Source organism: Onychostruthus taczanowskii, unplaced genomic scaffold (genome assembly GCF_017590055.1).
Source record: "Onychostruthus taczanowskii isolate IOZ18803 unplaced genomic scaffold, ASM1759005v1 scaffold18, whole genome shotgun sequence".
Classification (NCBI taxonomy): Eukaryota; Metazoa; Chordata; class Aves; order Passeriformes; family Passeridae; genus Onychostruthus; species Onychostruthus taczanowskii.
Genome location: NW_024499017.1, coordinates 14269509 through 14293361, shown reverse-complemented (window position 1 = coordinate 14293361; position 23853 = coordinate 14269509). Strand labels below are relative to the sequence as shown.

General features: G+C 41.2%; 3 protein-coding genes across 4 annotated transcripts; 1 reads left to right on the top strand and 2 right to left on the bottom strand.

Moving 5' to 3' along the window:
- Positions 1 to 1632: 1632 nt before the first annotated feature.
- LOC121333850 (carbohydrate sulfotransferase 6-like) lies at positions 1633 to 10416 on the bottom strand. Its single transcript, XM_041400609.1, has 2 exons — positions 10068 to 10416; positions 1633 to 4191 (listed from the first exon to the last, which is right to left on the bottom strand). The coding sequence occupies exon 2, from the start codon at positions 4161 to 4163 to the stop codon at positions 2982 to 2984; it is 1182 nt and encodes a 393-aa protein (XP_041256543.1). The 5' UTR covers positions 4164 to 4191; positions 10068 to 10416; the 3' UTR covers positions 1633 to 2981.
- Positions 10417 to 13438: 3022 nt separating this feature from the next.
- On the bottom strand, positions 13439 to 18806 carry TMEM231 (transmembrane protein 231). Of its 2 annotated transcripts, XM_041400611.1 has the most exons (7): positions 18541 to 18806; positions 18295 to 18464; positions 17130 to 17258; positions 15619 to 15762; positions 15245 to 15326; positions 15012 to 15117; positions 13439 to 14139 (listed from the first exon to the last, which is right to left on the bottom strand). In XM_041400611.1, the coding sequence occupies exons 1-7, from the start codon at positions 18680 to 18682 to the stop codon at positions 13950 to 13952; spliced, it is 963 nt and encodes a 320-aa protein (XP_041256545.1). In that variant the 5' UTR covers positions 18683 to 18806; the 3' UTR covers positions 13439 to 13949. The 2 variants fall into 2 exon arrangements, with proteins under 2 accessions (XP_041256545.1, XP_041256546.1); XM_041400612.1 differs by lacking the exon at positions 17130 to 17258.
- A 43-nt stretch (positions 18807 to 18849) lies between these two features.
- GABARAPL2 (GABA type A receptor associated protein like 2) lies at positions 18850 to 23777 on the top strand. The gene is made up of 4 exons (XM_041400613.1): positions 18850 to 19237; positions 19547 to 19602; positions 21465 to 21637; positions 23197 to 23777. Exons 1-4 carry the CDS (start codon positions 19204 to 19206, stop codon positions 23285 to 23287), a joined length of 354 nt encoding a protein of 117 aa, XP_041256547.1. The 5' UTR covers positions 18850 to 19203; the 3' UTR covers positions 23288 to 23777.
- The last annotated feature ends 76 nt before the right edge of the window (positions 23778 to 23853 follow it).

Sequence of the window (23853 nt, the reverse complement as noted above, 5' to 3'; positions counted from 1 at the left end):
CGACTGGCCGAGATAAGCGCGCTGGCCAAAATAGTTAAGTGCCCGCGTCCCCCTGCCCGCCCTCCGCCTGCTGCGGGCCCGCTGCTCACCCTCCTCCCCTGGTCGTCGGCTGTTATAGGTGATATAGGTCGGTTGATATAGGTGATGGCTTTCGCATTTATAGGTTAACTTTTTGCATCACAAGTATTTTGATATGGTACAACTTATCCTTTCTTTTAACTACTTTCTATAGTATAATATGCCAGTTTATGTATGCTCTGTATATTTCATATGAATAGTAGTGTGATAAATATGTTATGTGGAAGATGCATATTTTATAATTGGATTTTTGCAAGCATTAAAATGAATAGTATATGTGTTATGTTAGAAAGTTATGGTGCCTTAATTTTCTTAAGTAGTGTGTTAAATGTACTTTTAGGTTATAACACAATGTTGAAATAGAAACTATACGATGTAAGATAGTTTTTTTTAAAAGAGAGGAATGAGGCACTCCCACTGAGATAACAGCCACAGGACACCTAATTTATTGCTCACTTATCAGAAGAAACTAACTTCTTCCTGCCTTGCTCAGCCTCAGGATTAAGAGAAAGAAGTTGACACTGACCAGACAGAATCCTTTGTTTGAATGGGAGTTATACATCATGTATGAGATGTATGGATATGCAACTAGCTGTTGCTTTTAAGGGTTCATCCTCTGTTAATGTGTGTCCTTTTTCAGGCTTATTTTGCCCAGAAAGAGGTACCAGGACTGTCAATAACTCTTTGTTTTTATTGTCTTGTCCTAATCCTAATTGTCCAAATTTTTATTACTCGAATTATATTACTATTTTTATAACAATTTTATTACTATTAAACTTTTAAAATTTTAAAAACAAGTGATTGGCGTTTTTCACTTATTATATCATAGGCTTCAGCAAAATGTTAAAATAGAGACTAAAATACTTCTATGTAACTAACTCAGAGAATGGTGTAAAGCAATTATTCTGTTCCTTGTATCTGCATACTAGCCTTTCCAAGTGATAAGGTAACAGTGACAAAAACAGAGCATAAGCATCCAGGAAGGATTTATCGACTCTATTTGCACTATTTGGGAGTGTGAAACAACAGGATAAAACTACAGGAAGAAATAAAATATGTAGGCCTAATTTATAGAATGTTCTACAGACAAGTCAGAGGTTAAAACTAAACAAGAGAGTTCTTGGAACATCAAAATCTCAAAGGAATGTTTGAATAATGTATAAGCTAATGAATACGCGTGTAACCCCAGCAATGTAACCATATATAGTGGACATCATTTTAAGCTAACTCTCTACTCTTTGGCCATGTGCCAAAAGCACCCCAGTGCTGGATTATTTTGTCATTTTATCCTTTATTAAACTTTAAAAAATTTTAAGGAGTGAACTCTGTTTATCACATCGATGAAGCTTAAGCTGATCTGCATCCAGGTGCTGTAGGACCTGCTGGAGGAGGCCATCAAGGTACGTGTGGAGACCATGTATTTCAACACTGCAATAGCATAATCAGCAACATTAATTAATTTTGTGTTCTTTATGCAAGCCTCAGTGTTAAGAACACAACCGGCCTCTTCTAGTATTAATAATATGCATAGTGTTATTAGTATTATTATTTAGGTAAGAATTGTAAGAATTAGTATTATTATTTAGGTAAGAATTTAGGTAGTACGTTAGCTGGTGTTTACTGTGAAGCAATAATAGACTCTTGGGTGGTGGTAGGATTATGTGTGTGCCAGACGTGCTCCTATACAAGCTATTCGGTACCAGGGTACAGGCAGAAGCACCCTAAAATGTGCATTTAAACCCTTAAAATGCTGAAAAAGGGAGCTCTTCCTTCAAGTGAACCCCTTAAAATGAGGAAATGAGGCAGTTACCTGCACTTAAACTGATACAATGACAAATAAATGGCTTCTGACCTTTAATTTAGTCCCTCAAAATATTGGGAAAAGAAGTGGTTTCCCCACTTTAAATTTCTCATGTGATGGAAAAAGGGAGATTTTTCCACTCAAGTCAAGCCCTGCGCCCACGAGGTGTTTGAGCATCGCCGGTGGGTTTCTCGGGCGCGGCACCGAATATTAACCGTACATGAGCATGTCTCTGCTAACAAAGTTGGTTGAACAGATCACTTCCATGCAGCAATATAATCGATACGCAAATTTTCAAGGCTTACTAAATTTCTCAGTGATCTTCATCAATTACTTGTAGTTCTACAGAGAGAGAATAATGGTATGGAGTGCATGGCAGAAGCAAACATGCACTTATTCTGTGTCACAGTACTAGAACACAACAGGGATAGCATTAAAACGCCGTTTCCACTGTGATTCCACTGAAAGTTTCTTCGTATCTTCTTTGAACTTCAAGCAAACATTGCATTCAAGTATCTGGCTGTCAACATTGCCATTTCAAGAAAACCACTATTAAACCTGTCAATAAGTGAAGTTCCCATTTAAGGCTTTTACAACACAGCTGCTGCAGTTGCCCCACCTTTTGAAAAACTTGTATGTTAAAACATCAAAAGAAGTCAGAAAAAAATAGAACTGCAAAACAACTTTAAAGAAGAAAGTCAAGTGAAGGAATTTAGTATATACTTTGTTCCATATATACAAATAAAGAACTGTGATTCTTAAATACTTAAAGCATGAAAAAAAAGAAGTGAACTGTTATCAAACAAAGACATCTTTGAGAATCCATCTTTTAATGGAAAGTGCTTAAATTATATTCTTAAAACAATGCTGTGTGCAGCACAGTAACAGTATCAAGTATGACCAAGTATCTTGCTGGCTTTTTTTTTTTTTTTTTTAATATGTAAAAAACTCAGGGAAAAAAAAAACCTTTTTACATGAACAGAGAAGGAGTAGACGAAAAGATAAAGACATCACAAGGATTTTCCCATTACTATATGCTGCACAGTATAGAAATATTCAAACAACTACCCTGCCCCACCTCCCCAGATCTCTCAAAAATTTCTCAGTGCTTTAGATTAAATGATGACCAACTGAATTGATTTTGTCGTCTTGGCAACACCAAATCCAGTGTCAGATCTCTTTGTTCTTTTTCTGAATCCACTAGCTGATAACCAAGAATATTTATAGCACCTTTGCAGACTTCCTGTATTTTCTTAACTTTCTGAAAGGAAAGAACATTTCTCCAGGCTTGTGAAACACTAACCGCATCTCGGGATGTTATTTTGAAGGCTTCTTTTTTTTTCCCTGGTCCCTGTCCATGTGTGATATTATAGATCCAGCTTTTGAGCCTGGGAGTTAAACTAAGATCCGCAAATTTATACATTTCTGAGATTTCTGATAATGGATCTCTTACCAGATCTTCAAAACGGACCATTAAATAGCGATCTTTCAGGAAATTAGGTGGTTTTAGAGTAGCTGTTTCATAAATCTGAACATGACTTCTACAAACCTCTTGCATTACTTTGTATTTGCTATCTTCCACTTTAGTGCCATTGGTACTCAAGACAATTCCATTGTCACGGGCTAATGCTTTCACTGATTGTTCCCGTGACTTAACGACTGCCCTGGGGTCACGGACCAGGTGAATAATTTTGAGATTCAGGGATGGATCAGTGAGGAGGGGATATAGGACCTTCAAGTCAAAGAATCGAACTTCCTTGATGACAACATGGCTGTAAGTTTTACAGGCTTCCTCCACCTTGCTGAATGGATACCGTCCACAAAGAGTCTTGCATGCCAATTCACTGGTTATGTCAGTACGTTGAAAAGAGTCACAAGCAGGAGCTGAACACAGAGCCCGACTTGCTGCCCACTGGAAAAGATCAGATAAGTTTCTTTTCCAAGGCATGTAAGCATCAAACACAGACATGTCACACAGAAAGACCGACCTGACTAAGTCCCGCACTGCCATGTGTAAGACTTTGGCACTGTTCTGGTACATTGTAACCCACACGTGCCACGCAGGTTCCATCAGGTAGAAGACACTGGGGTGCTGGCTGAAAAGCTGACCGACAAAAGAAGATCCTGACCGCCAAGACGAGAGAATAAGTATGTGGACTTGGGATGGTTTCTCCTCAGACTGAGGCATGAAGCTACTGTACCGGGCATACATGAAGAGTAAGAATCCAGTCTGTACTGTAACAAAAATTATAACAGCTGTGCTAGGAATCCGAATCCTTGCCATTCTCACCGAGGAAGAGCAACGAAAAAAGCTGAAAAAGGGAAGGGAAATACTTGTGAACCATTGTTCCTGTGGCACAATAACAATACAACTTAGACAATACAAGCTCTTGCATTAGTAAAACCTTTCTTCAAATGCGCATGTACGTATGTGGCATTAACTGCTTCCTTAATCAGTTGCACTTGGGGATGATCACTGCAGGTGACAGCTGTTGGGAAAAAAAAAGGAAGTAACGTGTGACAGTAAGATCACTGCAGAAATAAGCAAATAAGTAAATGTTCAATGTTGAAGAAAACCTTGGGTTGATGCAGCTCAACCCTTGGATTAAAAAAAGCCAAAACAAAACTACAAAATACACAAGGCCCTCAACTTGAACACTGGTAAACATTGCCCTAAAAAAAAGAAGGAAAAAAAAATTTCTGACTCGCTCAACTGTATTTCTGTTTTAATTTAACATTACAAAGATTTCTGTTCCCTAAAAGGAGTGGAACATTGGTAGCTGTGGGTGCTGAAATAAAAATCATCTTATCTAATGTGAGTGCTGTACCCTACAGTGGCCATAAGGTGCTGTACCAACTGGTGCTTGTCCACAACCCTCTATTTTCAAAACCGCAGAAGATGGATGAAAACTCAAATCCTGAAGCCACACCTGGCCACAGATGATAAAATGAAAATGCTGCTGACGTATCTTTGGTCTGGAGTGCATACAGCCCAAGACTGAATACCCTGAGTTTGCAGTCAAGAATTACCAGTTTGGGAGTTAGACTTGTCTGTGTATAACTCCTAGAAAATCTTAGGCATGTCAACCCCAAGTGGATTTCTGCTTTACTTTGCAGTCGAAGTTCAAGACACATGCACTCCCCACCACAGCTTTTTACTAGAGGTTTTGGCACCTACCCTTTTGTGCTCTCACTCATGCAGATTCCACTTGCAAGCAGGTAGTAAATGTTAGCAGGCAAGGTTTTAGGAAAGTAAGGCTCCTCATGTATGCAGATCACCTCAGAAGTTCTACATAGACGTATTTGTTATCTAGCTGCATTTACAATTTGCAATAACAATTTTTTTCTTGGTACAGTGAAAGATACACTTTTCAACACACTCTGAACTCTTGAAAGAAAATCATGCAGACTAGTAAACATAGATACATATTCATTTGACATAATAAATTGAATTGAATTAAATGATCACCCATTTCAAAACCTTTATGTACACTGCATATTAAAAATGTGCAACTCTGCTTCAAAATTCTGTAGCAAAAAAAAGTATACAGGAGTTCAACAAATAATTACATTGATTTAAAGTAAGTAATAGAAGAAAAGCCTTCCAAGAACTGTTAAATGCAAAAATGAGGCTACAGCCCATGGCTTGGCAATTCCCTAAACCGTGGATAGCCCATGGTATACGCCTGTATTGTGATGACACATACGAGAAACAAGGCTTAATGTATTAATTCTTCCTTAGCAGTCCACTACCTGCTACTCTCAGGCACAAGAGCAGATAGATAAATCCTTAGTTTAATTCAGCTTGGCCACTCTTCATAGATAAAATCTGCCCTGTTCAAATACTGAATTTTTGTATATTACATCTCCAGAAGCATCTATAAGTTTCTCTGTGCTGTGAGGATCACCAGCAATCCAGCAGCCTGCATTGACACTTCACCAAACAGAGGGGATGAAAGAACCTAAGCTGAAGTCAAAGTACAGTTGCATTTGCTAATTAAAAGATTTTTCTTGCAACAGGCTCTTCGCCTGAAAGTCAGCCAGACACAGCTATCTCCGATCTTTTTCTTGAGTGCAAAACATGAATCATTATCTACACTAGGATTGCATTCTGCAGCTTCTTATTATGTAGCTTTCAGAGACTCAGTTACGCTTTTTGAAGAATTAATGTGTTTCTACTCTAGCTACACAACTGTTGCTCCACTCTAATCCTGCTGCAGAGCTGCAACACTAACTGCTCTTTACATGTTATTAGCAGAGTGTGGGAGACTGAGGAATAAAAGCCAAAAGCTGTTTTTTACATTCACTTTTGCCTTGACTCTCTCAGACCTCTCCTTGCTCCAGTTCCCACGCAAGTAGTGTTGCAGACAACACTGTGCCAATGAAAAAACAGATAACGTGAGTATTAGTCCACAATATGTGTCTGAACTAATCAGACTCAAGCGCTACAAATAACATCAAATGACTATATAGCTGAAGTATTTCCCTACACTTCAATATGATAGAAACTGCAAAAAAAAAAAAAAAAAAGTGTGATACCAAAGTAAAACAATAAGTGGATACCAGTTTTCTACATTTAAGATTAATTTTCTACCCTTTTGGAAAAGTTGGAGTGTTTCTAAGGAATATACACACATGTAGACACCATCAAAGAAAAAGCATAATTACACAACAAAATACAGCATCTCTAAAAGTATTCTCTTGTGTGGCTTCCAGTGCATAAAGCCAAATACACCACTTTCTCTATAAACAGTGCCCTTTATTTCTGCACATGTTTTGCTGGCCATGTGTAATTCTATTTTCATGTAAACAACCATTTACCATTTGCAATTGCATTCTGCAGTTAAGGTGATTTTCCTTTAAAATTCCTTTAAAATACAAATTTTTTAACCCAACAAGCTCTTCTGTGATTTTTGATGAACTTTAGCTGAGGCAGAAAGCAGCTGTTGACAAGCCCATAGAATAACATTCTCATAGAGTTGCTGAAGATCTATATATGTACACACATATTTATAAATCTACTGAATAGATTACATTATATCATTGCCTTAGTTGCAGACTTGGCATTGTTGGATTAACAGTTGGACTTCATGATCTTAAAGGTCTTTTTCACCCTAAATGTTTCTACAATGCTAAATGTGGGGAACAGGACCTTGCAATACAGGCTACTTCTGATCCTCTAGCTATTCCACTGCAGTACTCACCAGGTGGTGCTGTTAAGCAAGCTTGCTCTTTCAGCACAGAAAGGCAATATGCCGAAACTGCACACTGAAGCTTCAAGCTGAAACACTAGTCTGTGACTTGCTTTGCATTGCCTCTTTCTTCTAGTGCCCTCCTCCTCCACCAACAGCTCAGTGGCACCACCTGCTCACCCCAAGCTCCTCTCCGGAAAGCAAAGATGGGGTTTGTTACACCTCCTTTTATCCTGCTTTGTTCCACATAAGTGCTTCCTCGTAGTGCACCTGCCTGACTGTACCATGCCTACCAACTGCAAACACGGCGGGGGGAAAGGAGAACCAGCAGAGGAGCCAGATGTTCTAGTATTACTGCCACTTCAGCTGCCATCTGAGTGACAAAATCAGACTGACCCCAAGTGGCAAGAGAGCTACAACAAACAAGCAGAAAAACAGGCTGTAACGAGCCTCAAATTCCAGCAGACAGCACTCCCACACCTCTCATATCTCTCAGCTGAGACTCATGAAGTATGGCAACACTCAGTGGCATCACAATACGTGTTTCTGCAAATAATGAATACTCCTTAATATAAGTTATTTTACTAACAGTTACACTCTTATTCCTTTTCTGTGAAGTAGTACTTCTTTGGTGATTACCATTTCTTCAAGGAGAGCTCTGGTAAAGAGAATAATCAGAAGCCTCAAATTCTTGAGGCACAATCATGTCTTTACAGGGCAATGCAAATTTTCAAAATGTGATCTGAAAAGCATTAGCTTATATGGTTTAGTTGTCAGTCCTGAATCAAGCTCTGTTCCTGGGCTTCCCTGCTAACAGCTACTGATGGAAACAAGATCCTAGACTAGATGAACCCTGGGACAGTTCCACAATAACTATTCTTACATATTGTCCAAAGGAAATTAATTATAGAATCTGGCCAACAGAGCAATCATTTTCTTCATGACTTAAACTGTCTCTGATAGACTGCTGAGCTGCAGGCCATTAGTATCTGCTTGCCAAGAAATTAGATACATTACAGAAAGCTATCCAGTTTTACCAAGAAGGGTAAAAATATAGTCAGTGGTAGTATTGATCCCAAAAAGATCTCATTTCTAAGATGAGCACTTTTCTGACCCAGAAAGGCAGAAAAGAAAGAAAGAAATTGTCCACTGGATGATCATTTAGCTCTTGCTTCTAGGGACTTTTACTTATTTGTCACATAAGACATATAATGTTGGAATCGAGTAATCAGATCTTTTCAGGTCAGCTCGAAAGGAGTACAGTTTCTTGGTAACTTCCTTTTAGCACAGAATTCAACCTGAAGAGACTTAATCAAGTAGCAAAAGTAACTTTACAGCTAAAAAAGACCCTCCTATTAAACTGCTATTTTTTTTCTGGGATACTAAAAAGACTGTAGAAAGACAGCTCATATTAGAGCTGTGAAGAAACATGCTCTGTCTGAGCTTTGGACAAAAGGTTGGGATGAAACACTCCCTTAGAACAAACAAGTGTGGGTCTATTGTGGGAAGACTGAAAAACCAGGCTGGATTAAAGCAAAGACATTTGAGTGAAGAATTACAAATACCTGCTCCCCTACAATGACTTCTGAGCAACTGAATCTTAGCTGTCTTTGTCAAAATATTCCCTAACCATTTTCTGTCTGAGAAAATTTCCAGCATACTTTCATTTTAAACAGTCTGTGCAGCATTTTTAAAGTCAAAGAACTTACAGATTAAACACAAATTATTTCAAATAACATACTCAGTTGTGGGTCCATTCCAGCTCAGAATATTCCGTGATTCTGTTGATTTCCCAGATTGATTTCTTCCACTGAAAAATGAATACCTAATGCTGGATTATGTGCACAACTTTTTGTTAGCCAAAAATGATTGTCCTGTACACTGACCTTTCAGAGCAATCATACGAGATGAATGTAATTACCTCTTATGTACTTAAAATTCACCAAATGCAGCAGTGCTGACTGTAAAAAGAATGATAACAGTAAATGTCATCATGCACTTTATAGAATTAATAGGAAAACATTTGTTCACGGCATGATAAATAGAGCAAAGATCACCTGAAGGTCTACTTTTCATCATCAAATTTACTCACTACATTCTTCACCTATAAAACATTGCACCAATGCAATCACCACCAAAATGGCTTCTGTGAGCTAACATTAGAAACACAGTTTGCTACTCAAAAAAGTAAAATGCTGGAACATGACAAAGCTGGTCAAAGAATAACACACAACAATATTACTAGTAATTCTTGCAGTAAATCACCACACTGACAAAACATCACTTTCCAGTGTTCTTCTGTAGCCAGAAATCACACATCTTCATAAGGCAAAAGCTTACTGTACCAACAATATGCAGATTGGTATTTGAATGGGTAAAGAAAAAGTTCATTTGGAGGGTGTGTTCAAGGATCACTGGTAGTCCTAAAAGTTAAAAGATTTTCCAATGCTAAATAGGTGAAACTCATAAACCTGCCTATTTTTTTAATAGATTAGTAAAACTGCAACTAAAATAATAAAATACAGCAAATGTACTGTAATTCTGAATTATAACATTATCTTAGCGTTTCAGGTGATACTACTAATTCAGCTTTTGGAAATATACTTCTTTTGAGAATCTAGTGGTAAATGAGATTTGAAGAATTGTTTCCAGGAAATCATCACACTTAAAGACTTCATAATACAGTGAAACATACCATCTATTTAACTATATGATCATTAAAGTTCTTTTTCTAAAAGGTACTGTTTCCTTTGGGAGATTTTAAAATATTTTTTAGATAAAGTTGCCCAGCCTAAGCAAATGGCAGTGTCAAAGCATAGCCCTATAATGCCTATTTCTCTATGCACTGCAGTCGAAGATCACAAAAGTGTTTTCAGCTACTAGAATTACTGGTGTTCAAGAAATGAGGTCTGCTTAGATGCAGCTTAAGAATTTTTACGATGGCAAAACCGGCGTGACAAAGAGACACCCGCAGTGACCGAATGCTATTCACTTACTTGAGACTGTCTGCACTGGTACAATAGCGTCCTCAAATTCAAACAGTCCGACGACGACTGGGCTGAGGTGTGCCCTGTGTGCCTCACTTGAAGTAACTGTTGCAGCTAAGAAATACTGACAAATTCTTCCGATCAGCATGTCACCTTCACCTAGAAAGAGGCAGGACACAACAGAAAAATGGGAAGGCATTTCCTGAAATGATGGGAAGGGTTCTCTAAACTCTCTCATCTAACTCCAAGAAACGAAACCACCTTAACTTGAATCAGCCAGTTCCCTAGGAAAAAGGAAGAAAGAAGGGGAAAAAAAACCAAAAAACCCAAAAAACAACAACAACAACAACAAACACACAAAAACCAAACAACACAAACCCCCCAGAAAAAAAAAAAAAAAAAAAAAAAAAAAAAAAAAAAAAGGTAAAAAAGGGGGGGGGGGGGGGAGGGGGGGGGGCAGAGGAAAGCAGAGAGAGAGGAAAAAAAACCCCAAACAAACAAAAAAAAAACCCACCTAAAATAACCAGGCTGATTTTCGACAGCTTTACCTCTGTCGGTGCGACATCGGCTCCGCCGCAACAGGTATTACCGCTAGTCCGCCGCCACAAGCAGGGCGTGTGTAACCCGCTCAAAAACATCTCCTTTAAAGAACCCTTGTTTGAGACGGTTCTCAAAAAAAAAAAAAAGGTCTGACCGGGACTTCCAACCCTGTGGAATAACCACATCCCCAACCGCATCAGCCCACCCGTACCTTGTCGCCGCCTCCCGCCACCGCCGCGGCCCCGACGTGCCGACAATGAACCGCTTTCAGACGTGGCCGAGGCGGCGGAGCAGCAGGAGGAGCCCGGGGAGCCGATCGGCCCCGCCCCCGGAGCATCCCCGGGCGAAGGCACAGCCCGGCAGAGGCGGAGCGCCGGCCTGCCCCGCGCAGCACGAGGGGGGCCGGCCGGGCAGTGGCGCCTGCTCGCAGCCGGGCACGGGGGTCCCGCAAGCGCCAGCCCCGCAGGGTCCCGGCTGGCTCGCCGAAACCGGCTCGTGGCAACACCGCCTGGCCGCCGCAGCAGCCAGCGCCCCGCCACCTCTCCTCCGCGGGCTGCCGCGTGCCTCGCGCTTTCCCGTCGCAGCAGCCCCCTCTTTCCGCCCCCGCCTCCCTCCATCCCGGCCCAGCACCCCCAGGCGAACAGAGCTCGGCGCGGCCGCGTCCCGCTCGCCTCGTGCGAGTAGAACGAGAGGATAATGCCCCCTGCAAAACGGGCTGCTTGGTGAGTTAGAAAGCAGCGAGGTGGTTTCTTTTTCCCTAGTTTCACGTCTTAAAACACTCCCGAAGCATGGCTCTTACACGGCCATGTTCCCACATCAGTTTATGCATAGGACTTTCAACTTAAAGCTGCTTTCTTTTTCCTTCTTACAGAACCTTGATTAATCCTAGCGAGCCACCATGTTCTTTCTCAATGCAGAGCATTTAGATTGCTCTGTCATACGTATACAGAGATCTGTGTAGTAGCACTGTGGTGCATGGTAGTGGTTTTGACTTTGTGTTGCTTAGCAAGCTGAAGGAAGAGTCCTTGCAGATAGCTTTCTGAGAAAGGCTCTTCCTTCCTAAACCTCTTCTAATACTGGTTGCAGTGGATCCTCAGGTATATATTTTTCCCATGTAGTTCAGTTTGTTGCTTAAGCTATAAAATCTTGCTTTTTTTTCTATTGCTTGGTTACTTAGAAAAGTAGACTGTCTCTTCAAGCTCGAGAAAGGAGTCAGAACTATGAACCAAGAACTACAGTCAGTATAAAAAGTCATCCAGGAAGTGACCATAGCAGAGGTATCACAGGGTTTTTTTCCCTGCTGTGGTAACATCTGCCTTTACAGCTCCTTTTACCCTGCATTCAGTTATTAGTCCCAGTCATGAAACACCTCTTTGACAAGAAATGGAGGGATGGCTTCAGGTCATACTAAACAATTACATGCCACCTGCAAGTAAATAACTCTTTTGATTGCCTCCTTTTAATGTATATTAATTTATATAAAATTTAGTTCTTTGCTTACATTACTGTAGAGGATTTTTTCCAGTTTTCTCCATCTAAAGGAAAAGAGAACGTTAAGGTTATTTTTGTCTGTATTTCTGGAACTAGACCCGATCTCCGTTTCTTACTTCCCATGCATTCACTGAACTGTTGCTCTCAGCAGCATCACTTGTTCTAACTTAATATGAAAGGCTACAACAGGAGAGAAAAGTGAGAGAGGGATTAATGGAGTCTCCCAGTACTGTGGCTTTCGAGCATTAGTCTCTTCCACATTTCTGTCGCTAAACAGACTTCTGTTCAGCTTGGAGGAAGATTCTTATGCATTCCATTTTTGTGGGAGTAGAACATTCAAACCCTAAAATTGCAGTCCTGTAGTCTCTCCAGAGATTTCTACCCCTTGCTCATGTCCACTTTGATGCTTGTGCAGATACATACCAAGTTCAGTCAGGGAACTGACTTGTCTGGAAAAGTGATTATATATTTGGTAAAGATCATCTTCACCACAATTAACTCCCTGAATTAACTCATGCAGTCACACAAGCACCATTACTGCTGCAAGGGAGAGCATACCAAACGTACACCAGCTTGAGACATGGAGGAAACAAGCTCACAGTCCCCTTCTTTCATGCTGTGCAGTGGCTAGAAGCACAAAAAAGCAGTAGACAGTTGCTTTGACACCAGAGATGTTGATACAAAGCCAGTTATCAGTAGCCTACATAGAGACTTCAAAGATCCAAGAGCAAACTGGAGATTTCTGAAAAAGGTAGCTCTCCCAACTGCCAAGATGTTGAATTCTAGAGGATGATGGCCAAAAGGTGGCATATGCTCAGCTGCTCTTTCATATTTCTTAGGTGCACCGTGTCTTAATAGTTCAAGAGAACCAAAGACACTTGGGATTTTTTGCAGAATTCTAGCATCTAGAATTGTTTTAAATTCTGTCCTGCCATAACACTGCTTTGCTAGAATTCATTCTTTAACACAAAACTGAAAATATGATGGAAATTTTGTTGTCTTCTCTTGTAGGCTTGGCTAGCATAAAAAGTAAGCCCAGAAAAAGAAGATAAAATAATCTTCCCTATGACCACCACCATCAAGAATGAGGGACAGTCTTTCAATGTCTACCAGGTGATTATAATTTTTATCTGTTCTAAACTACTTAAGCTCTGAAGGTAATTATTCACTTGCTTTGAAACTCTGAGGCTTCCCTGGTAGAATTTTTTGCTAGTTTTCTTTCAATAGATACAAGGATTCTCTGTTTTACTATTCACAATTCACAATTAATGGTTGGGTGCTACAGTAATAATACCAGTAGTAAATGGTTGTGCAAATTTTGCACACACTATCACCCAAAACCTGATTTCTCACATCAACCTTGAATTTATTCATCATCCAATTTAATAATTAAATTGGTATGTATAGCCACAGTACAGAAGTGCATCTCTGACCTTAACTCATCCATGCAGTTTTTCACCTCATGGTGCAGATAAATGCATGTACACATAACTCTCGACAACTCTAAGACTGCAGTGCATTGATTTACAAGAAGTAAAAACAGTTAATGTTGTTACTTTTAGCATATTATTTTCAGTTTTCAAGGTGGTTTTTGATGAATGTTCCAGTTACAAAAAAATAACTAGGCTCTTTTTTACTGTCAAAAATATAAACTTTTCCAGCTCCAAGGCAGTGTTCCTAAAGAAATTAGATGAATGAACATGTATTTTAAAAAGGATGCACAAACAGAGCATACTTGGAACATACATACTTGGAACATACCTACAAAATTTTGATCTTCTGAAGTAAGAAGTGTATAGAGAAGAAAATCAGGTAACTATTTTTGAATGCCATTTCTATAAATTCTTCTCAGGCATCTCTTCAGGACTGGTGCTGTTTGTAGGACAGTACTGGAGATACAGGCAGAACTGGTGATACTGGAATTGTAGTCAACACCTGATTCTGGAACAAAAACGTCTTAATCCTCCCGAACACCCAAAGAAAGATAAGGAGGATGCTGACATACTGGATCCAGGCAAATTTAATAATTTCCCAGAATCCTGGCTGATACGTAAAGAAAGTCAAGGAGCGTTAATAGAGAACCTTCTAATGCTGCCATTGCAATATCTAAACAAGGAAACTCCTAGGCACAAACCTTGTTAAGGCATTGGTTTGTGTCACAAATGCTAAGCCTCTGAACCATAGAAACACCTAAAAGCCTTCTACCACGGTAGGTAACAAAAGCTGGAGAGAACGTCTGTCCTAGAAGACATTTAAACCAATTCTGGGTAAAGTACCTACTTTGTGCCTGAGTCATCAGGAAGTACTTATTGTTAATATTCAGGCAGGTAAACAAATCTTGTAAGAAGTGTGCTCCATACAGATTCTTCTAAATACAGACTTGTTCTTGTCTACAAAAAAGAACGAAGAATATAATGAATGAAGAATTACTTTTTGAAAAGAAAAAAATTCTGGTCTGTCTGCACATGAACAGATGTAACAACCTTCCACTGTGGGAGTTATTATTTGGTGAGATGATGTTGCATACAGATTTCTAATCATTTGCTTTAGGTCACAGACTACAGTGTCATGCTTTGTGAGTGGCATCTGTGACAGATCGGGACAGCAGGTACTGCAGAACTCAAAGCAAGATGTACTACAAATATTCCCTGACAATAGCTAACAAACTGCTGTAAAGGCCTTTTTAGCAAAGCTGAAAAGCAACACAGGTTACCAATGGGTAAGAAAGGCAAAAAGTGGTTATAAAGGCACAACCATCTGAAGGAATGGACAAATAGGTATTTCATCAACTCCAGAACTGTAGCACTTGCTTAGCTAACGAAAAAAAAAAAAGGGAAAAAAAAAAAGTTTAGCAACATTGTGGTTGAGGCTCAAATATCATAACCCTGTTACGTCACAGTTTGTGCAGTTTTTGAAGGATATAAGATAACTTCCACTGGATAATGAATGGTGGCATTAATGATAAATGGTGTATCTGTTGCTCTTCCAGTCATCCAAACAGGGCTGGGATCTGAAAAGACTGTTGTCACTATAACGGAGAAAGGAAAAGTCCAGGTTAAGGAGCTTTTAGGTATTAATACAGAAGTCATATACTTCACAAAACAGCTGCCAATATGCTAACTCCTACTGTCCTGTAGCTACACATTCAGGCTTACCATTTCTATCCCAATATGCTGCAATGATGTTTGTTAGATCATAGTCACTTGCAAAAGGACTTGTGCCATTGACCACAGACACCTGTTACAACAAGGAGACACTTTAAGTATTTGTCCAGTCTTCAAGACAGTAATTTTACCGAGTTTCTTACACAAAGTAACCATGCCCTTCAAGGAATGAACATAAACATCAGACTGAACATTTCAGCAGAATAACCTCTTCCCTCTTGTAGTCTAACAAGAGAACACCAGTTCCAAAGTCTTACAGTTCACTCTGTGCAGAAGTACAAATAATTAGGGTGTCGCCTAGGATACTAGGCGGATTAATAGGCTGGGGGGGTGAATTGATGGGAAAGTGAAAAACATTTCCTCACATTGTATCTGGTATCCAGTCCACAGTGGTTAAGTAATTGCCTCTGGTTTAATTTCAAGTCTCCATTCACATAGAGCTGAGACCCTGGCACAGGAGAAAAAAACTGAAGAAAAGCCATGCTCTGCATCACAAATGTTGACATTCTCTGAAATAGTGAACACAAAAAAGGAAAATTTAGCAGGGGGAGGCGGGACACAACACACTTTTCTATCTCTTGGTGTCTACACATTTTTCTACATGGATTTGATTTTTATAGGACTCCCAAGTCTCAGAACATCACCTTAGTCTAAACAAGAGACCACCAAATAAAAAATACCTTTTTTTTTTTTTTTTAAGTGAACTACCTTAGTTAAGAGTTAACTAACTTTATTATTGCACCAAAATTCCACAGGAAATTCAGTGAAGTCGAATGTCTTTGGCCAGCAACAGAAAGTTTTGACTAGCCATAACATGTAAAAAGCAGCAAGGTATCTAAACACATTAATTGGAGACACTTTAAAAGAACTCAGCAGTCAAAATCAAGGACTTGTACTCTGCAACAAGAACCAAATAAAGAAGGTAGGTCCTTAGCTCTTATCAGCCACTCAGTCTGAAGGAAAATTTCCACATTTACAGTGGGATAAAAAAAAGTGTTGTAAATATCCTAACTCTCTGTCATACTAATACCTGACCAAATACTTCAGCCCAAATTTAAGACTGTTGGGCCTTTATTCTGCGCCTCAGGCTTAAGAATGTTTTCTACACCACATAGCTATACTTGCTAAGCTTGTCCATCTGCAATCAGCAAGACTCTCTAAAGAAACAGCCTAATCTCCCTAGGAAAGCAACTTTTTGTATGTGTGACTGCACCCAACACAGCTCTGTATTATTGCTCCTATTAGATGTATCCCTGGGTTCTCTGTGTGCTGGTGGTTTACTCTTTGCTTTAGGTATTCATTGCACTTCCATTTGAGGTACAATGGCAGTAGAATTGCATTGTCTTGTCTTCCTATAACACTTTCTTGTCCCAGTTACAAGATACAGAGGATCCTGGCAGATGATTATCGATGCTTCAAGAGCTGTTAAGCAAAATCTAAGGAGTTTTAGGCTGTTGCAACAGCCTGACTCTCCAACTCAGAAAATGAACTGGTTATGTCAAGACACAGCAGTGTGTAGGAATGCACATCCTTCTTCCTATTGCAAGGATTTCAGTTATTTTCAGGTGCCACCCACACTGATACTCACTGTTGGGCTGTATGTTGCAGCCATACTACAGCCCAACAGAATACAGAGCTTATCAATATTAAAAACGCAAAACAAAACAAGTCCCTAACAAAGCGTATCAAAATACACAAGACAGCTAGACTAGGAACGACACAGCAGAGGAGGAGAAAATTAAATATTTTTCAGTAAAATACGTATTTTAGATAGTAATTTCAAATGCGGAAGGTTTCTTTTCATGTTTTGTATAACCACTACTGGAATTTTACAATGGGTCTATACATCACAACAAACAAAACTAAAAATGCTCACATAAAGCTGGTAGGAAAAGAGTAGAATCAGCTGAACACCAACTACATGCTCTGTTGGTTGTAATGGAAGTTCCAGTTTAAAATGCAGCTGATCCATTTTGCCATCTTGGTTTTTGTCTTCTTCTCTAGTCTAAACAAATTTTTTTTAAAGACAGGAATTTCTGTTAGAAAGAAAAACAAAAAAAAGTAAAACCCCAGGGGACCCTACAACTGCAGCATGCACATACCAAGGAAGCAAATAAACTGTATAGTTAGGAATGCAATAAAAAGCTACTTGACTATTTACAGACCGAAGACTAGAGACAAACAAAAAGCCAACACTGTCATCTGTTATGCAAGGTCTCATACACCCTTCCAGGGAGGGAAAGTTTACTTCAAGGTCTTTTCTGCCTTACGCCATTCCAACCATCTCCCTTGCATGCCACAAAGCATGCCTTAGTGCTGGATCTTCTGTAAGACACAGTGCAAATATATGACTGATCGTCAGGCTTGTGCCTCTTGCCGTTGTAGCATGCCTCTTAAATGGCCTCTGTATGCTGATTCCTGGCTGTAAGCCAAGGCTTGCTATGCATGTGTGCCAGTGTCCAGTACTTCAGCTACTTGCAAAATATAGCAGGGCTCCTAACAGAGGCAGACAGAAAAATAACTGCCACTGTGAAATCCCAGAAAGAAAAGTGACTGCAAGGCAGAGATTATATGGTTCTGAAGGCACATATCTACTTCCAAATCTAGGAGTACCCTGCAAACCTCACATCATGAGAAGCCATGTGGCCAGGGGAGAGGGGCACACCTAATTTGGTGAAAGTAAACCGACGGTGTTCACACAAACCACCAGCAGTGCTTACGGACATGGTTTAGTGGAAAAACTGGTAGGGTTTGATTAATGACTGGACTTGGTGTTATAGGCTTTTTCCAATCTAAGTAATGCTATGATTCAGTGACACTGAGAGGGAGTGAAACGGGACTCATTAAAAATCCAGTAAATCCCGATGTGAGGCACAAGGTTATACATAAAGCTGCTGCTACCTGTAGGCAGCAGTGCCTGAAGGGCCACCCGCTCAAATGCGCCATCAGCATTCGTGCCCTGAGCCGGCTGCCGGTCCACTGGCCCCACTCTGCAGCCTCACTTCTCGCCACTGTTGCCGGGCCGCCCCGGGCAGGCCTACCGACAGAAGCGGGACTCGGAGCCGGTCCTCCTGGAGCCTGTTGAACGCTGGGAACGTGCTCCACGCCAAGAAGCTGCCCGGTCCGGAACCGATAGTGGCGACGAAGAGAGCCTCGTATCGGAAACGAACAGTGGGCTGCTCCAGGTACGCGCTCTGCTTCAGCCAGAAACCTGAGGGCAGAAACAGCACGAGGTTTCAGGACTGCGCCAGGCCCGGCGAGGCCGCGTGAAGTCCAGTGGCGCTCACCGTGGCTCCGATAGGCCACCAGCAGCGGCGGCACATAGGTGAGCGCCGTGATGAGCAACAGCGCCAGTGCAGCGGCGGAGCAAAACCCAGCCCGGTAGCGCGTGTACAGCGCGGGATGCGAGAACAGCTCCACGCCAGCCATGGCGAGCGGCCCTCAGTGCCCGCAAGCACCACCCGCAGCAAGCCCGCACTCGCACCGACCGCCCGCGCCTTCAGCGCTGCACTAGGCGGAGCGACGGACTGACGAGACGCCGCGCCAATCAGCGCTGAGGGGGCGGGCGCATCAGCCAATGAACGCGCCCCGCTGCTTCCCGGGGCTGTCGGGGAGACAGCGCCCGGCAGCGGGATGGGGACACACGGATGGGGACACCTGCAGGGGCGATGAAGTCTGTGGAGCGGCTTCGAGTGCTCCGGGAGACTGCGGGCAGCTTCGCACCCGGCAGGTGATGTCGTGCCCAGATGCTACAGCCCCGCCCCGCGATTCCCGGCCGGAAGCGCGGGTGCTCAAGCGGTTGCCGGGGAACAGGCGAGCCGGAAGTCCCGCCTGCCGAGCCGCGGCTGTTGTTGTGACAGGGACCGTGACAGCGACAGGCCCGGCACGAGCCCCCGCCCCCCGCACACGGGCCTCGCCGCCTCTGGCTCCGCTCCCCGCCCGCCTGCACCATGAAGTGGATGTTCAAGGAGGACCACGCGCTGGGTAAGGGTGGGTCTGGGCCAGGCGCTGCCTGGCAGCGGCCCGCTGCCCTCCGTCTCCCGTGTCGCCATCTGTCGCGTTCGGCTTCCCCAGGGGGTCGTCTTGTCAGTGGGCGGACCGCCGCTGGCGGCCCTCGCCGAAGGGTAGTGCGATGCCCGGGGAGGGTCTCCCCGAAAAACTGGAGACCCGCTCGGAGGCGGGAATACGATCGCGATCCCTGGAGGCTCACGGCCCTGCCGGCGCTGCCTTCTCGGCCTAGGACACCAGCAATGTAATTACTATGCAATGACTAATTACGAGTTTTGTTCACAGAGCACAGATGTGTCGAGTCCGCAAAAATCCGAGCCAAATACCCCGACCGTGTCCCGGTGAGTAGCCAAGCCATCTTCAACTGAGTACTTACAGGCAAAGGTGGATACACTGTTTCCATCCTGCCCACTTTGATGAGTCCCTACTGAGTGAATTAATGTTCTTTTTTGTGTCCTTATATGTTTAAAGAAACCCCAAACACATCTAACTACTTCAACATTTCCTCCTCTGCCCCAGTGCATATTGACAAATAAGCTTTCTACAAACTGCAGGGATTTTTGTGATATGTCGTGGTCCTGCTTTCTTCTAATGGCACTTATATCCCAGCAAATACCTTCATTGTCTTGAAGATTGTACCTGATCTTTAGAAAGATTATGAAGACTATTGAAACCTTGACTATCTTCCATCCTGGCTAAATCAGTTAGATGAGATCCCTCATGTATTTCACACCTATAACCAGTCATCATGTTGAATTTCCCCATGCAAACCCTGTTTGAAGAGCCAATGCAAGTGGTGACTTCTGCATTAATACCTACCAATCTGCTAAATAGTGAATGAGCTCTTTTCTCTCCGCAATCCCTTTTACCATGTTTCAGTCTCTAAAAAGACCACAGTTCACATTCTTAGGTAACAGCTAGCAACATGTCCACATTCTCAACTTACTTGAGTGTAAAATTCCCCACATCCCATTTGACCACGTGCCAGTTAATGCCACTCCTGCCTCTCTCCTTTTAGTAAGTAACTTTTCTATTAGCACAGCCCAGAAAAGAATTTTCATTCCCACTGACTTTCTCTGCTGCTCAGTTGCACCTAGTCACAAGATTTTCTCCAGCTGCAATCTCGCGAGCTGGTATGATCCTTGCTGTTCTCTCTTGACTAACTATTCCCTCACACATAGACTGCAGCATCCTTAATGACCATACATCTTCACAGTATCCATTTATCCATTTCAAAAATATCCTTGATAACCTTAGGGGAAAAAGAAACAAATGAAACTCATAGTGTGAGTGAGAATGACATCCTACTGCATCAGGAATGGACAGCAAGGTGTAGACAGATACAGGAACTGAATCTCAAATTGCAGCAATCCTTTGTCTGGACCAGTATGTGTTTTCTGCTTGATGATTCAAATTAAGCTTCATACCATTGACACCAAATAGTTGGTATCAATTTAACAATCAGAAGTGTTTTTCAAGCTTAATGTTTCAAGTGGAATGCAGAGCTAAGGAATGGAGACCCTGGAACCTCTTGTAAACCCCATTTCCTGATCTGCTGTATTTTTCCTTCAAGAATCAGTCTGTGTAATACAATGAGCATCGGGTCTTTCTCACAAGCAATACTTAATTATCCTTCCTCCTGTACCTGTTGCTTTCTGTTGGGTTTTGTTTGTGGCCATCTTGCTATCTTTCCTTTCTGTAGTCAATTTCTGATTTCTGAAGCAATGACGGAATACACTAAATGTCAGCTCAGCAGAATACAAAGGTAGCCTCACCAGTACCAGTGCAGGGGCAGGATCACCTCCCAATCCGCTGCAGTCCAGGACACTATTAGCCTTACTTGTGTCCAGGGTACACATTGCAGTAATTTCATATCATCAGCGTACAAAAGGTTAAGTGATGTGCGTACTTTCCTGTCACAGGTGTCTTTAAGGCATAATGCACCTTTTTACCCCATAACTGCCAAACACAGGCACAGGAAGTTTCAAGCCGTTGTGTATATAAATGTAGGTTTCAGTGCAGCTGTAAAATCAGGTTTTACAGTGCTGAGCCAGTTCCATACCTCTGATTTGGTTGTGGTCAGGAAACCTTTTTGTTCATCCCCTCTACTCACTATTGTAAGCCTGTATGAGCAAGTGATCTACCAAAGCTGTCTGTTCATACCAATCCTGAACAGCCTGACCTTCACACCTGCACTTTACAGGTCATAGTGGAGAAGGTCTCAGGATCTCAGATTGTTGATATTGACAAGAGGAAGTACTTAGTTCCGTCTGACATCACCGTGGCCCAGTTCATGTGGATCATCAGGAAGAGGATTCAACTGCCATCTGAGAAGGCAATATTCCTCTTTGTAGACAAGACTGTCCCACAATCCAGGTGAGAGGCTATTCACTTGGTATTCAGAGTCATTACAGCAAGCCTGTGCATATTAGAGGGTCAGTAACACCGCTCTTCAAGGCTCATTTGGTGATTTTAAGAGATGTCTGTCATATCTTAATCTCACTAAAATTTTTTTCTCATGAATTTGATAAACATCTTATTTCTTGAGCTAGGCTGAAAGGAAAGGTGATGAAAAATATACTATAATTTACTTCCATGGCAAAAGGGTGAGCTTTGCAGTTGTGATGTTGTTGCATTTGATCGAGTGCAAAAACGTGTACGTCATCAATATCAAGAAAACAACGATTCTCAGAATAACAAAAAGGCTGCACATTAAATACTCGATAGCAAATGCCATAAATTATTCTGAAAAAAACCAATAACCTGTCAGTTTACAAAGAAATTATAGCATTACAAACTAGTTGCTGGTTCTTTTTTTTTATTATTTTCTTCTATGAAAAAAAGAATAATTGCAATAGAAAGGTTTTTTGCATTGCTTTTATATAGGAATAAGTTTCATTGATTTCTACTACATACAGAATATAGCAGAAGCACCAACTACAACTTTCTACACCAGATACTTTAGTAGCATTTAAGGAAACGGTATGTCATTACATGCCTTAGATGTGATATTATTCTTAATACTTAATTGTAAAAGAAAGAGTCCCTCCAGGTAACCCGATACACAATAGGGACCCGTGAGAGCCATCCTTTTCTGCTTGTTTTCTCCTAACAGTACTGAGAATGCCTGTATGTCGTCTTTGTAACAGTATTGTAGAATTGCTAGGAGCAGGAAAGAGAGATACATTGTCTATTCTCACATGTTCATAAGGAGATGTCACATCTCAGCTAGAAAAAAGAGGCTTTGATCATTCAATATGAATGTAAAAATGGTAACTTCTTAACCGATAAACAAAACCACAATCTGCTCATGCCTCTGCTCATCTCACAAGCTTCAGTTTATGTAATAAACTTCTGTATGAAGAGAGAAGGATGTCAAGGATTGGTGATCGATCTACTACTCACCAATTCTCTTCCATTTCAAGTACTGCTTACAAATCTTCCCAGCTCCTCTCTTGGGCAGAATGATGTCGTTGTTTTCCATGTCACATCCATCTCCATCTTTCAGTTCATTAGCCTTTTCTCAGTTTTGGGAAGTCAGAAAGGTGAGCTGAGGAGGCTTCATTTGTGCACCCAACTGATGTCTACTACTCCAACCATCTGTAGATAGATGGTTGGAGCAGTTGATCAGCCAAGTAATTGCTAGGGTTTCTTTTTGTTTTCAAAACAGAGACCGATTTCCAACAGAATAAGGAAGCATTCTGACAAAGGCATTGGTGAAGAAATATAAAAAATTTACTCTGCAGAGTCCAGGATAATTTCTCTAACTTAGGAGTCAACTGCTTTTCATTTACTCTCATTTTTTTGTATTCTAACCTATACACAGACTTAGAAGTTTTGGCTTTTATTAATCCTTGTTTATATGGGGTGCTAACTGTTAACACTGACAACTTGCATGAGCCAAGCAAACCATTTATCTTTTTCTCCCTTTCAAGCTTAACTATGGGACAACTTTATGAGAAGGAAAAGGATGAGGATGGATTCTTGTATGTTGCCTACAGTGGAGAGAACACATTTGGTTTCTGAATGGTGGGTCTTGGCTACTGTACCATCCTGCTGTGTATCTTGTAAATAGCTGATCATTTTCTGTTCTGACATCCTCAGAAGTTCCTTCTATATACATGCATTTGTAACTGGATTTATTTCTTAATATATTGCTAGGTCTTGTTTTATTAGACTGTTAAATTATAAAAAGAAAGTTTTGTTAGTTTTGTGCATTTTTTTTTTTTCTCACGGCTATGAATTCCCAGAGCCTCAGTTCTTTGGGGGGGGATACATTTGATGACATGGATTAAATAATAAAGCAAAGTAGTTGGGCTACTAAAACATGAAGAGAAGAACACACATTTATTCTGTTTTGAGGTGTCAGTTTAAGAAAAATAAAAATGATAAATTAGTTTAGGAAACACTGGATTTGCTAGTTTATCCAAAGCCAGGAGCAAGATGCTGATCGTGTTGAATTGAGCTGGTATGTTCCTTTCTCAATTAACAAACAAGTACAATAAAAATTCCTGTCACAAACAGGCAGTGCTGTAATTTCTTTACCTTCATTTTGGCCAGAAAGTTACTCATCACATTTACTAGATGCTACA

Bases quoted from the DNA above. Each gene is read 5' to 3' on its own strand.
- TMEM231 (XM_041400611.1), bottom strand. From the start codon at position 18,682: ATGGCTGGCGTGGAGCTGTTCTCGCATCCCGCGCTGTACACGCGCTAC. The intron at 15,763-17,129 runs GTGAGCATTTTT...TCACTATTTCAG, and splicing joins TCTTTTCCTACCAGCTTTAT to AGAATGTCAACATTTGTGAT. The intron at 15,327-15,618 runs GTGAGGAAATGT...TTGTTGTAACAG, and splicing joins GACTGGATACCAGATACAAT to GTGTCTGTGGTCAATGGCAC.
- GABARAPL2 (XM_041400613.1), top strand. From the start codon at position 19,204: ATGAAGTGGATGTTCAAGGAGGACCACGCGCTGG. The intron at 19,603-21,464 runs GTGAGTAGCCAA...TGCACTTTACAG, and splicing joins AATACCCCGACCGTGTCCCG to GTCATAGTGGAGAAGGTCTC. The intron at 21,638-23,196 runs GTGAGAGGCTAT...CTCCCTTTCAAG, and splicing joins AAGACTGTCCCACAATCCAG to CTTAACTATGGGACAACTTT.
- LOC121333850 (XM_041400609.1), bottom strand. From the start codon at position 4,163: ATGGCAAGGATTCGGATTCCTAGCACAGCTGTTATAATTTTTGTTACA.